This window comes from Pagrus pagrus, assembly GCF_965226575.1.
Source record: "Pagrus pagrus genome assembly, chromosome: 12".
NCBI classification, from domain to species: domain Eukaryota; kingdom Metazoa; phylum Chordata; class Actinopteri; order Spariformes; family Sparidae; genus Pagrus; species Pagrus pagrus.
Window position 1 is genome coordinate 2,437,177 of NC_140196.1, and position 14,828 is coordinate 2,452,004.

General features: G+C 43.6%; 1 protein-coding gene across 1 annotated transcript in view; it reads right to left on the reverse strand.

The window, feature by feature from the left end:
• Positions 1-4,547: 4,547 nt before the first annotated feature.
• Positions 4,548-14,828, reverse strand: part of tmeff1a (transmembrane protein with EGF-like and two follistatin-like domains 1a) — a 70,739-nt gene continuing 60,458 nt past the window's right edge. The window contains exons 7-10 of the mRNA XM_084368836.1: positions 14,459-14,518; positions 11,509-11,632; positions 11,239-11,400; positions 4,548-10,034 (exon numbers count right to left, since the gene is read on the reverse strand). Coding sequence (XP_084224962.1) covers positions 9,950-10,034; positions 11,239-11,400; positions 11,509-11,632; positions 14,459-14,518 — 431 coding nt within the window. The 3' untranslated portion in view covers positions 4,548-9,949. The remainder of the gene's footprint in view (positions 10,035-11,238; positions 11,401-11,508; positions 11,633-14,458; positions 14,519-14,828) is intronic.

Below are 14,828 nucleotides of genomic sequence, written 5' to 3' on the forward strand. Positions count from 1 at the left end.
TCAGGGTCCAAGGGGAACCTGAATTCAGACCTCATCGGGCGCTAAGCCCAGAGGGGAGCGGCAATGCTCGCACGAAACTCCCCGAGCTAAAAATAAAAACCCTTTGTAAGGCGACACTCGGACATTTTGGGAAGATGCAAAGCAGAGGATGATGGAAATCCCCGTCCAAGCCCTTCTCTGCTCTGCTAGAGCTAGGCAGGCTGATTCATAATTTTCCGATATTTGCGCGTATGTTCATGCTAGCAGCTGCGAAAGCATGTACATCAACAGTAGCTCTGCAGTCACACATGCAGAGAAGGCCCAGTTGTCTGGTCCGATTACACAGCGCTGGAATGTTTGTGGGGGATTAAGCGTTGCAGCGCTGCCCTTTTTACTTTCCCCCGGGCAGCAGAGTCCAAACATTGACTGTGACTGAGATCTGAAGCTCTTTATAGTGACGGCTCCAGGAGCGTCAGACTGACACTATTTTACCTCTTACTCCTCCGAACAGCCACGGCACACACGGATTTATTTATTCTGAGCATTACAGTATGTGCTAAGAGTACACTGCATGTCTCAGGTGTAACTTCAGCGGAGTCTTTAATTGTTGGTCTTTAACTCACAGTTTGACAGCCGTGAAATTGCGGTCGCCTGCTGAGCAAAAACATAGACGTTGAAAAGATTTCCGCTGGAGAGCCAGAATTAAAGACATCAGGGTTCAAAATTAGGTTTTACAATGTAATGTTAGACATCTTTTCCACTTCAGTTACAGACGCCTGAAGATCTTTGTGTGGTTTAAAATTAAGGTTTTAATGATGGCTACATTTTACTAGCAAAAAGCTACAAGATGGATTCAAACATCGGGCCTCGACGTCAGTAGTCTGCAGGATGAGAGCTATTCATCAGCTTTATGTTTTGGTTATCAAACCGTCATTAGGAGCTAATTGAAGGTTGGATGATCAAAACACGGCAGGTTATAAGATGATAAATAGCTCACTGGGTAAAGTGCAGGACCACATGAAGTTCTGTGGACGTCTGTGACTGAAGTTGAAAAGATGTCTAACGTTACTTTGTAAAAACTGTAAGGATCTTTCATTCAGTCTTTTCAACGCCAGCAGACGTTGACCAAGACTCAACCAGGAATGATGGGAATCATTTTCCCAGGATTGGGACGAGGGAGTGAAAATCCACGGCCACGTCACCTCCACTCCATGGAAAGTTATCTAAGGTTTGTTGAAGAACGACAGAAATTATTATTATATGCTTATTTTTTATTAATTTTTACATGTAAATATTAGCATGTTAGCTCAATAGCTTCCAGGTCATGTGATCAATTTACTCAAAATCATGTTGGGATCATGTAACTACACTGGCTGCATGAGATACGCCTCTTGTTTTTACGTTTTACGTCTCTAAATATTTTTTTTTAAATATTTTTAAAAACCAAAATGTTGGTATCGTGACAACACTAGTTCTTATGTGACATTATTTTATTTTCTCATGTTAAAGGGGCACTGTGTAGTTTTGTAGAAGAAATTCAAACTGAGAATTTTAAAATAAGGTCCCAGAACACTGTTTGAAGGTAGAAAGGTGGCAGGGTCCACAAAGTATAACAGTATAAACTGTTTTGTCCTTTAAGGTCAGTTCGTTAATTCAGTCATGAAAACAAAGAGATTATTGAGTTTGTTTCAGCTGACGAGGATCTTTCTCTGCTCGTTAACATTTACCTCCATCCTGAACGTTTTGGATTTCACACGTGAAGAAGCACAATGTGTTTTGTTTTCTTCTCTGTCTCTGAAGGAGGAACTTCTTCAGGATCAGGGACTTTTGAATGATCTATGTTTTTTTTACAGCGTGGTAGTTTGGAGATGACTGATTGCTGAATGTGTTAGACTGAAGCCAGCAGCTGCTCCCCCCCCACCACCACCTTCACACGATAACTCTATATTTACCCCGGGTAGCGTGCCTGAGTCCCGGCCCCCTCGTACAAATGCTCGACACACATGTTGGTTTATTTTCACATGGGGAGGCGGCGACCTCTGCTCCGGTTCTGGCTTCTTCACACGAGCAGTTTTTTTAACTTTTAATTTTAATTAGACCGCAGCGTCAGTTAATGAAGCAGCCCCGCCTCTCTGACAGGTGGGTGGAGGCTGATGATGAAGACACAGCTGGAGGACATATTCAACCTCACCTGTCCTGGTTTAAGTCCCAAAGTTTCTATAACTGGAGCTAAATGATCTTTTACTGCACACTAGAATAGAGATTTTAGATACATTGCAAAATGTACAATGAGAAATGTTTCAACATTAACATTATTAAATTCTCTCAATGAAAACAAAACAACATGTGTTTACCTGAGGTCCAGCTCTGGAGGAGAGTAGGTGCAGATCCAGACCTTCTGGAGGAACAAACACCAGGAGTCTCATCAGATTCTGCTCTGATCCGACGGGAGGAGAGCTCAGAGTTACTTTCTAACTTGTGGGATTAAACAGTGGATTTATCTTCACTCCTGTTTATCAGCCTGACTGCAGCAGTGATCCGGAGGTGACCTCCACTGTCGGGTGTTCCTGTTCTGTAATGATGACTGCTGACTGGAGCTGGAGGGGAAATGGACTTTACTTCATGAACGGGACGTTACAGAGAGGAGACAGAGAACCAGAACCAGAACCAGAGTCTCTGCTGAGTGCTGACTTCAGTCAGAGGTGACCTGGATTCAAACACACACACACACACACACACACACACACCCTGGTGCATGCCGATGCTCGATAGCTTGCGGTTAACGAACAGTAACGTGATCCAAATATTTGCTTTGCTGTTGAACGCTCCATTAAACAACCACCCTGCTGATGAAAACTGTCTGACGTGACTTCTATTCTGTTGTGTTTTGTTTCGTTCTTCGACTTTCCTTCTTCACTCTCTGACTCTCCTGGAAGTTACAGCGACAGTGGAGAGGTTCTCGGTGTTGATGTGTGATTGCATATGTGACAGCTCGAGTTGTTCTGATTTGAAGCTGGCCTACTTCTCAATCCCAGAACGTGAAAACTTTTCCAGATAAAGGGAGTCTTTATCGTTGTGTCTGGGACTGGAGTCACCTCCAGAAGTTCAGAGGCTGGTGCAGTAGGGATGGACTCCTGCTGCTCTCACAGCTCCTCCTCAGGTTTTTCAGCTTCTTTCACGGCCTTAACCCATGTGGAGAGCTGAAGGTTGTCTGAGGTCTGAATATTAAGTGTTCAGCTCCTCCTCTCTCGCAGTATAACACAACACAACATCCCTCCTTCTCCAAGCTGTTTTGCTGCAGATTGATTTCCTCAGTCTCGATGCGACGGAGGGCGTCTGGCTCAGCCCTCGAGGTTTTCCTCTGACGCCGGCCTCTCACCAGTGTGACTTTGTGAGCCTCGACTTCCTTCTCAAGCTCTCGCTTCAGAGCGTCAGTCTGCTGTTTAGTGAAACACCGATCCTTCCCGGTGTGTCTTGGAGAAGCTCTTTCCTCGGCTTCTTCACCTGGAGCTCAGCTGTGAACTTCTCATGGCTCCTCATGTTGTTGTTGAAGGAGTTCCCTCTGGAGCTGAAGAGTGTCTGCCCTCCCGCCGTCTCATGTTAACGGCATAAGTTTGATACTTTTCCAACTCTTGAAGAAGTGTCTGTCGAGACATGTCACTGGCTGACGTTGTCTTTGGCTTGAAGTGATGCTGTTGTCTCTGATGAGCAGATCGTGTCTGTTCTGTTATATTTACATGAATGAATGTGAAAAAGAAATGTGACTTCAGGGCCATTTAAACGCTGCAGAATTTTTCTATAAGGTCGTTGCATTATTTGAATTTATTGAGCCCACTAGCTTCAGCACTGTAGTACTGCTGGCTGCTGGTCTTACAATGACAGGTGGTTCTGAACGTCCAGTTTGGGTTTTTTGAATGGAAGATTTGGAAAGTCTGCCTGTATTCCAGGTCATGAGGCACCGAAGAGGAAACTTGTGAAAACGCATCAATATGCATTAAATAGTAATCTAATACCAACGTGTCTGTCGGTGGGGACGTCTGTTTCAGCCCCTCCTTCGTAACTTTTGGGAATTTAACCATTTTTATTTGTAATAAAACAGTTTTGGGACATTCCCATATCCTACAGCAGAATATAAATAGATAAAAAAATAGGTTGTATCTCAAAACCAACTGTTACAGTGAAGTGCAACCAGGGAAAGTGGACTATATAAGTGCTAGCTTGATTAAGGAATTACAGGTAGAGACGTGAAACTTTTAACCTGGTTAGACGATGATAACGAGCGATAGAAAGGCGGGGCTGGTGGAGAGGGAAGACGGGCCGGTGCAAACAAAATGGTCTGACCGGCATCTGTCCCAGTGCGCCATGTGGACCAGTCCAATCCTGCACACACACACACACACACAAACACACACACACACACACACACACACCACCGCCTGGAACAAAACATCGTTGATTCGAGGAATACGTTGTAAAATGAGTGTCGGAGGAAGAAACAGTGAGAGAATCACAGAACGAAGACTTAATAAGGAAACAATTCACACAAACGACACGTCGGCACTCCGCTGTACATTAAAAAAACATTTCCTTTTTTATTTCGGCAGAGACCAAAAATAGCCTCTCAAAGTCTACATGCAGAATATTAACATGTCAAACACATTCTAGTCACATTTAGAGAAGTCACGGCTGCGATGGTCGACAACAAGTAGAAACACGTTGCTCAGCGGAGGGCAGGGGAGGATTACCTACGACCTGGAGACGTAGACTAAGACAGAACAAACGAAACCAAACTCCTGTGACAGAAAATAAAAGTCACAAACATACAGAGAAGACACACTTTCCCCTGAACTCACATTTTGGATCCCAGCACTCTCAGTTTCAGTTCCTCTTCCACAGATACACAACGAGAGAAAGGTAATGAAGCTGTACTCTGGTGTTGACACTGGACCGTCCCTCCCTACCGAAGCACGTAAGGTGACATATTAATGACTCTGCTAGCCACGCATGAGAAAATATAAATGATTATTTATTACTTATAGTTTTTCGAACCCGTTTCCACAAATTGTTTCTTCTGAGCGCCAGCGTCTGCTGCAGCAGCTGAAAATCTCTCTTTCTTTTTCCTGGCCGAGGAGATAACATTCACCGTATTTTAGTCTCCTATGGATCACGTCAGGCACCCACATCCTTCTTGCTCTGATGTCAAATGAAAAACAAACAGGTGGTAAACCACAAACGGGCGTAGCATGTTGCTGCTGTTAGCGAGTAGCTCAGTTAGCCGTGGGGCTTACAGCAAATCACTGTGACTGCGATCTGCTCTCTGGAGATGTTGTCGTTCGTCCATGTGGCTCGTCGACTGTTTTTTATTCAATTCTTCTTTTTCTGATTGATTATTTTGCGACCTACTTAATGTTAGATAACGTTAGCTCGACAGATTTGAATCCCTAGAATATGATTTGAACATATACGGGCTAAAAGTATGTTAGCTTGCCAAAGTAAAATGTCGAGCTGGATGTGAGTTGCAAACTAGGCGAGAAGGTTGCCAAGCCAGAGACCACTGTTCAAGACTCAGTGTCAACATTTGTATGTGTGACACCACTGGATATTTTGAAGGAGACCTCAGGATTTCCAGCTGTTTTTGTGGACATCGGGAGATCTCCAGCCATGTTTGTAGCGACAAAACCAGGTATTTCAAGCCAAAACATGATCTTTTTCTGACCCTAACCGGACCATGAGCTGACCTTTGTCGCATCATACAATTAAAAAGTGGAACTTCAAGAAAGAGAAACTTGCAACATAAAGAAATGTAAGGTTTCTACATAGCCGTGGTTTGCAGAAATGTACATAGTCAACATTTATTCTAGTGATTGGGTTGTGCTAGCTTAACTTAGCTTAACCTGCCCGTATTATTGGTAGCTGTGTCGGACCGATCAAGGCTTAATGTTGTTGCAATTCTGGTACCGAAGGACCAAATGTGAGCAGGCAGACTCAGCGTCATGGCTGTCAGCTCTGACATTACAGGGCTCCAGACTTTGGCTGGGAATTAGCTTCAGGTAGCAACACTCATGCTAGCATTCATCAGACCAGTTACTTGGGCCATTTATTCACGAGCAGTTGTGAAACGGGATTTACTGGAAGCTTGTTACATGCTCGTTGGTACCGTCGTTGAATGTGGATACTAAGCTAACAGGTAATATGTTAGCTACCTGTGCACATGCTAATACCAGCCAGCCTTAAGGTAACAGGGTAGCCTGCTAGCTATCTTGGTTACTAGTAGAACGATACGTTGTGTGTACCATCGTGCAGTTAAATCTCCAGCGTGGTTTTATAAAACTACATGGTGCTACACAGCTAATGTAACAGCTTCATACTTTAGGACGTCTTGGCTGAAGGTCAGCACTGTCAACATCATTTGTAGTAAGTGTGATTCAGCTCCAAACAAAAGGTCAGTGCAGATTTAGTTAAACTGCAGCCATCACCTAATCCACTCAACTTGACAATTTCATTGAAATTAATTAGTTTTGGTCCAAACCTTCACCGTTATAACGCTGCTGTGAACGGGCCCAAACCAATTCACTGATCAGCTGAAGCTTCGGTTTAAATTAATGTCTTCACCCTCTTTAAGTTCTCCTCACAGTCTCTTACAGAAGCCCTGAGGGGGAAGTGAGACGTTTTCTTTTACTGCTGATGAAGTCTGAATTATTTTCTCTCCTGTGTTGATGACTTGAGAACTGGTGGGGGAAAAAAACTGCCAGGATGATGTTTCTAAAAAAACCTTTTTTCATAAACAAGGGAGAGAAATTAATTTAGATTAAACTTAGACAATTGAAGAGCAGAAATGATTGTCACGTGACCCTCAGGGCTTCAGTAGCCTCTTCATCTCAGTTTTAGCTGTTCTCATTGTTATATGGAGTTAATGTCAGTCGAGTTGATGCAGTTAATTGCCGTCCAAGATCAGAGAACACCTGCTGTGTTCACTGGTAGATTTAGTTGTGTATGCCGGGTTACACACAGTATTTATATATTATAGTGGCATCAACTCTGCATGTCACTGTGAGGAGGTGCTATAGATCAACTTCTGAGAACAACAAACAGTTTTGTGTTTATGCTGCTGGCTGTGTCGTGTCCCCCGTCGCAGCACCGACATCATTCTGACACAGTTCTGCTACTTTCGGTCAACGTTTGGAAAACGTCAGGAAATTTGTCTCGGCCGGCAAAAGAAGAACATGTTGGTCTTTTTGGTCGGACAGTGGATAAACGCCTATCGTCGTTCAGAACTTGACTCCTCACATCTGCTGAATAGAGTAATAATCAGGGTGAAATCTTGTGGTCCGACCCGACGTGACGTGATTTTTTACAGCAGCTTGAACTTAAGAGAGACACTGAGGTTTAAAGGAGTAACATGTAGGAAATGGCGAGAATTCAAAGGTAGCTCCAAAACTTAAAGGGGGCAGCATCACCGCTAACTGAGTATAGCACATAACTGCTATTAGCCGTGGAGCTAAGTGGCTGGACACAGTACAGAGGCGATTTACAGCGGCTCTGACCAGGACTATGACTCCGGGGACGAGAAGACAGGAGAGGACAGAGACAGAGAGTCGGACATCGTCAGCGTGTAGAGACAGAATATTTTCACGTTATTCTGTGAACTGAGGATTGATTTGGACCGAGCCAGAGACTGTGGAGACGAACCAACACTGTTCTGGTGACTTTGATTCAGTTTCTGTATTCTCAGTTTAAAGTTGATCAGTTTGAGTGAAGTGTGTTTTACGATGAGTTAACGAGGCGATACAGCTCGTCTGAGTTCAGTCAGAGAGAGAAACTTGAATTCAGACTGTGGACGGTTGTATTTTTCTGTTTATGAGGAAAATAGGTGTCAAAATATTTCCTTTCTTGACAGTTTATGAGTTTATTTTGTTGACTCCCATGTCAGACTATCACCTCTGAGCTACGGAGTGGTATCAGGAGCTAGCCGGTTAGCATGCTAACTTCGGTAGACATCTCTACATACACGTCTTTGACAGAACGCTGTTGTTTTCTGACCATATCTTACAGATTACTCCTTTAAAAATACTTCTGGAAAACACTGTGACAATTTACAAGTTAGCTTCTGCACACAGATACCAACATTACTGAGTAAGAAAGGATTTCTCTTGCTAAGAAGGTTTAGTTTGTGACTGGCTGACTGACAGTGTCCGGTTTGCTGTGAAACATAAATGAACATGTATAATTGAGAACGCTGATCAGAAGCAAACAAAGGTTTCAGTCCGACAGCGTAACTGTCTTCCATATAAAAACGCACAATAAAGCAAAAGGTGACAGACAGAATATATCAACAGGTTTGTTACAGTCAACACAGGAACACGACGGGACGCCACAGAAAACAGACCCTGTCGACAAACTGTTTTTTTTGTTTTATGTCTGAACTTTCTGCATGAAAGCATCCGTCATCACTGTTTAACACTGTTTAAGACTTCATTATATGAACACGCTAACACGTTAGCTGCACACCACTAACATCTGTGAAGCCTGTATCTGACCACACGTTAACACCAGGAGGAAGTCAGCTCTCTCAGTGATACCTGTCATGTTTCGATTATCGGTTGGTTTAGTTTTTTTGTGAGGGATCCTCTGTGTTTGGAATGTCTCGCTGAGGAACAAATGAAATCTAAAAACAAGAAAATAAAACTAAAAAAGACAGTTATTCTCTCACATTCAAAGAAATGAAACCTCGATTACAGCCACGAGCAACCGAGACTTCTTCCCCGGTTACATTAAAAAAACGTCATTTAGAGTTGACCTCCGTTTGCAGTCTGTCCCTTCAAACCCTCCGGAAACAGCCGACACACTTCCTTTACAATCCTCTGAAATCAGATTTTTTTGGACGAAGATGCAAAAACATTCCTGCGTCTGAGCGTTTCACTCGACACGACTCGGCTCCTCGTCGAAGCAAAAAGTGGTTTTTAGAAGAACGTTACTGTACTTCCATGTTTCCCGCCGTCAACGGTATTTTTCTGGTGCGGGTGAAGACAGCAGACTGTTTTTTTTTCCAAACGTTACACCTTCCTTTCTTCATAACACCGACTCTAACCCTCCAGCTCAGCGTCCTCCCGTCATCAGTCCCACTTTATGGATTTTCCGTCTCCGACCGGATCTCTGCGGCTCTGGGACGGAGGAGGCGTCGAGGCCGTCGGCTTTTCTTTTACAAAGTTTAAACTACACCACAGTACACAGTTTTCACAAGTCATGCGAATATACAGGAACTAGAGTTTTAGAAACCAACGTTTGAAAATAAAAGTTAACATAAAAGCTTGAAGTAATAACTACTTTAAAAGAAAATTATTATCATAATAATAATAATAAATTATTAGCTTGTTTGAACACAGTGACGTCTTTACATGGACTTTCATACCAAAGAATAAGTGTAAACGTATCTATATCACTGGCTGGCCCCCGCTCACCTCCTACAAACATTAAAAATGAAAAACAAACTGCATTTGGTGATCAGCTGCACATTATTAGTAACAAGTAAAACAGAGAGGGGCGTAGAAATAATCATGTCCAATAAATATCACATTCCAGACGTTAACCTGTTAGCCAGTTTACCAAAGGACCCATATTCATAAAGCATTCAACAAAACCTCTCATGAAGCAGTTTGAAGTAATTAAGACAGCAGACATGGTAACGATGTAAAGTGACAGCGGGTTTTGGACGATTCGGCTCCTCGTTCTTGGTTTTTTTGAGGCAAAGAAAGAAAAATCCTGAAAAATCGATGCGCAAAAATCTCCCATCCATGAAAAAAACATAACAGGAGGGAAAATAAGGCCCCTTAAATAAATATTCTCATTCTTCTTGTTTAATGGTTTCCCAGGAGAGAAAAAAACAAAATGAATACCACACGTCTACCGTTAAAAAAATGGTCTTCCCACGCCGTAAGAAAAAACTTATCAAAAAGGACCCCGGGCGTCACGGCTATACCATCCTGGAGTTAGTGTCCGAGGAAAAGTGTCCCAGGTTTTGTTTTTGCCGGCGACCCCTGTTGTTTTTCGGACATTTCCTAAAGAGACACAGAGAGAGAGATTTATTTATTTATTATTATTTGTTTTCCTCATGAGTTTTACTACAGCACACAAGAAGCAGGTTCTTTAGATGCACAGAACCTGCCTTAGAAACATCATGTTTTTAAGTTTTCTTCAGTACCAAAGTAATCCAGTGACAGCTGTCTGTGGATCCACAGGTACGCTGCTAACAGGAAGTGCTAACAGCTAATTCGGCAAAGTTTCAACGGAGCTGCAGCGCTGTGGAGCTCCAGAAATGTTTTGTGGACTACGAGACTTCACCCGACTTTCCATCAGCATGGAGGGAGGAGATAACGAGGTGAACATTTTACTGAATTTATCAGAAATAACGCCTACGTGAAAATGTGTGGTAAAGTGAGCTCGCACTGCTGCGTGTTGAGAAATGCCTTCTGTTTTCCTTTGCCGAGGTGGATGGATGCTTCCCGGTAGTGACATGTAGGTGGAGCAGAACAACCACGTTTATTAGCAGATGAGTTTAAAACGTATCAATGAAAAGAGCGGCTTGTTTCACTGTCAGACAGCTGCCAGAACACCTCGACAGTGCCACGAGAGACGGGAGTTTTATTTCCTCCTCGGGGTGACGGAGGAAAGTCTGCCGGCTGCCTCCGAGCAGAGAAACGAGGCCAAGTCAAATCCCGTTTAATTCTCCTCAGCTTTAAGCCTCAACTGTCACCGGCAGCTCCGTCCTGACAGACATCACACCTACACCTCATGTGTGATGGAGGAACAGCGAGGCTGCGTTCACAGGCGCCGTTGTTCTGTCACTTTTTTTTTTGTCCGGCAGAGACAAAAAACATTCAAGTAACAGCAGAGACGCTTTCAAATGTGGCTAAACAGCTCACGTATAACGCTCCTGCTGCACACTGTTAGATTATTACTACGTACTGTTGTACATGTGTTTCACTTCACATTATGCACGAGGGGATTATCAGCAGGTATTATACGGTGTTATTATGTTTTCTCCACAGGTGGATTAAAACCGCTGCGGTGGAAAATCAACCCGCCTTTTCATCGTCGTTGAAGGATTAAACTTTCTGTGTTTTACCTGAAATTAAAATATATTTTCACAAACTTCCTTCGACTTTTTTTCACAGCTCTGTCTGTGTCAGCTCTTTCTCAGAAGAAATAAAGTCTGTTGTTGTTGTTGTTGTTGTTGTTGTTTTTAATGGGATGCTGCCTCACCTTGTGATGCACATCACCACAGCGACGATGATGGCGATCTGCACGGCGCCGATGATGGCGGCGATGAGGACGTAGTGGAGCTTCTGTCCACTGGGGACCACGTAGAGGATGTTGAAGTCCTGAGGCTCCTCACACTGAGCGCCTTTGTACCCGGCATCACACCTGACACACACACACACACACACACACACACACACACAGAGGTTTAACACCACGTCTCCGCAGGTCGCAGCACTCCTGACATTAGCAGCAGTTGGGGCAGTCACACACCTGCAGGTGGCCATGTTGTATTTGATCTCACACTTCCCGTGAACACAGAAGCCGGCGTAGCTGTCGGTGCAGGGGATCGGCATCCCGGCGTAGAAACCGTCGCCGTGGTCCAGACCCGTGGTTTCTGAAAACAAAAACACAAAGACACGTCATGAGAGCACGATCAGCTGGAGGACCGGCTGCTGCACAGGTGAGCGCTGGAGGACGGATACTCGTTTTCAGCCCAGATTTTTAATTATGGGCCGACTGATGTGGGCCGATACGATTATTAGAGATCAAGGAGACTGAAAACTGATATTTGGGACCGATATTTCAGTAAAAACAATAAAACTCAAGAAACTCAAACATCATAAAACACAAATGCTTTGCACATTAAGACGTAATCACTGCAGTGATACAGAAACAGCCTCGGTGCTCATTAACATGACGGATGTGCAGCCAACCAAACTCACATCAACACCAGGAAACAAACCGTGTGGACGAGTTAAACTCCACCGTGATGTTTCATCAAAGCTGTTGATTTGTCGATATCATCAATATTAGAGATCATGGAGATCAGTTTGAGGAGCAGAGCTGTAAAAAAAACAAACCGTATGAGCGTTATTTCAGCCGTCGTCATGGAAACCGGAGATTTAACTTCCCATCCTGTACTTTACAGCGCGAGGAGGATCATCACTACCTGCGCTCACTCGACGCCTTCACCGCTGAGTAACTGATGTTGTAATTACAGATTCAAACAAATGTGTCATTTGAACATCCTGGGAATCTTTCCAGCACGAGACGAGCTCCGACAGAGGAAAACATTAATAACCATCATTTTCTCGAGAACCCGTATTTAGCTGGGTTTTTTCCAGCCTCAAAGACAGATGATTATAATGTGACTCAGAAATCATCAGCGAGCAGCAAATGATGAGGAATCCAGCAGCATCTCCCGCTCGTTAACGAAGCCGACGGGCCTCGTCTTGTTTTTGTGCTCGCGCTGACAGATTAAAGGGGCATTTCACGGTTTTAAAGCAACATTTTAAACGGCTCACGAGCAGCGAGCGTGTTGGAGATTTTGTAAAAAACGTCCTCCAGACAAGATTTTGGCAGAAATGTTCATTATTTTCATTTTCTGGCGAATAATGAGCAAAATATTAGCATCATATCAGATTCTACTCTTTACTGACTGCACCAACATTTTTCTATCCCCATGTCCTGTGTGTCGGTACTTTCATATCGATTGACGATATAAACTGGATACTAGACTCCAAGATGATGTCGTTTCACTTTAGTGGCAAGGAGGCAAAAAGGTTTTCTTTGTTCTGACGAAGACTCATAATTAATCTTGTTTGCTGTTTGAGGCGTTTCTGAGTTGAGCATTCTGAACCCGCTCTCTCTCTGGAAACCTTGTGCGATAAAAGGAAAAAAAAAGGACAAAGTTTGGTTTTATTCATTTATGACTGAGTCTGAATGATTCATCCTGGTGAAGGACGTGTCCTGGGGCAGCGTTTTATTTGACGAAGGTCTTCATCATCACCTGGACGATCCAGAGGAGGAAACGCTGCAGAGCTCAGATGAACGGACGTGAACGCTGCAGCTACGAACGCAGCCTGTTTCTCGGCTCTTGTGTCTCAGATTATCAGCGTCAGAAACATGCTGCTGCGTCCTTCGCTGCTTGTGATGTTAACAATGCAATGTTTAATCCGATCCTCCTATTGTCCGTCTCCGAGTCCGAGTTAAAACACAAAGTGAAGGAAGTGACGGAGCCGTGGAGGAATCGTCCCCCCCGAGATGTTTTAGTTGCTGAAATCAATGCACAGAGCGAGCTGCAGATAATAAAACCCTCCGGATTCTGTTTCATCTCCTCTTTGATCTCCAAACTCGACGCTCGCCTCGTGCAGCTCGGTGACGAACGCTGCAAAATGTCCTCGTTCTGCTCCGCTAATCTCTCTGTGTGTTTACTTAGGAGAAAATTACAGCGTCACACTTAAAGTACACAGATTCAGAGCAGAGAGAAGTTTGATTTTCCTGCTCTGTTTTCCCCCCTGAGAGGACATTATCGTGTATTAACAAGATTTGAGTTAAGTTTTCTCCGGCGGTTATTGCTCCTCAGAAGGTTCAGACGCAGGTTAACAGGCTGCTCAAAGGCCACAGGAAGTTTTACCATCACCTACATGAAAGGCATCACAACATGGTTTTATAATCTGAGTACGAATTAACACAAAGTCTCCTGAGGCATGCTAGCACTGTAGCTCCAGCTCTGTTCAGACCTGGTGTTACCATCTGTCCTCAGTGATCCACCACTTATGATCGGATCCGAGACAAACTGACACGATGATTTTTACACAAAGAAATAAAGAAGTTCATGTTGAACATTTGCCGAATTCACAAGAAGGAACAAATAAGTCAGAATCAGTCAGAGACATCGTTTCACAAAGTTTATAAAGTGTCTCCAACTCAACAACTCACTCAACTGAGACATTTTCAAAGGGAGTCTGGTGACAAACAGCTGCTAAATGTTGGCAGGTGAGACTTTAGCACTTTAGACACAGAAGCAGACAGGCTGGTACAGCCATGCTGCCACAAACTGACACTTTTTACAAGGAAACAAACAACTTACTGTTTTCATTTAATGCTGAATTTACAAGAAGGAGACAATGATTCAGAATCTGTCGTAGCCGTTTCACAAAGTTTGTTAAGTTTCTCCTCATGAAACAACTCTTAAAATCACTACATTTGTTAAGGGAGTCTTGTTCTTCTTCTTCTCCTTCCACAGAATCGATCGGATCACTGCCTGAACTACTGATCGGATCACTCAGGATGTATTTTGATATCTGGACCTCCGTCTGATGAGCCTTTGACACCGGACATTAACAGTCCTGCTCCATCTGAGCAGACTGAGCTGTTCGTCCACTCGTCTGTTTCCACTTTAAGACTTTTAAATTCAGACTCATGTTTTGTTCCTTACCTAAGACGTTTACTTTGAAAGGACTGCTGTCGTCTTTCTTCCCCAGTTTCTCTTTATCAGCTGTGGAGGAAACAGAGGCAGGTCAGTTACATACAGAAGGATAGTTACAGTTACAGTTACAGTTACAAACAAGTCGTGTTTTTTCAACAAAGTGAAAAATCTTGATCAGATTTTAGCATTTCATTCATCCTGGAGTCTGTGGAAGATATAAGCTTCACTGTGTGTGTGTGTGTGTGTGTGTGTGTGTGTGTGTGTGTGTGTGTGTGTGTGTGTGCGTGTGTGTGTTATTTACTCTTCAGGACAGACTAAAGGAAGTGGAGGATGTTTACTCGACGTCTGAGTCTCGCTCTGTTTGTCAGAGTCGAGTTGG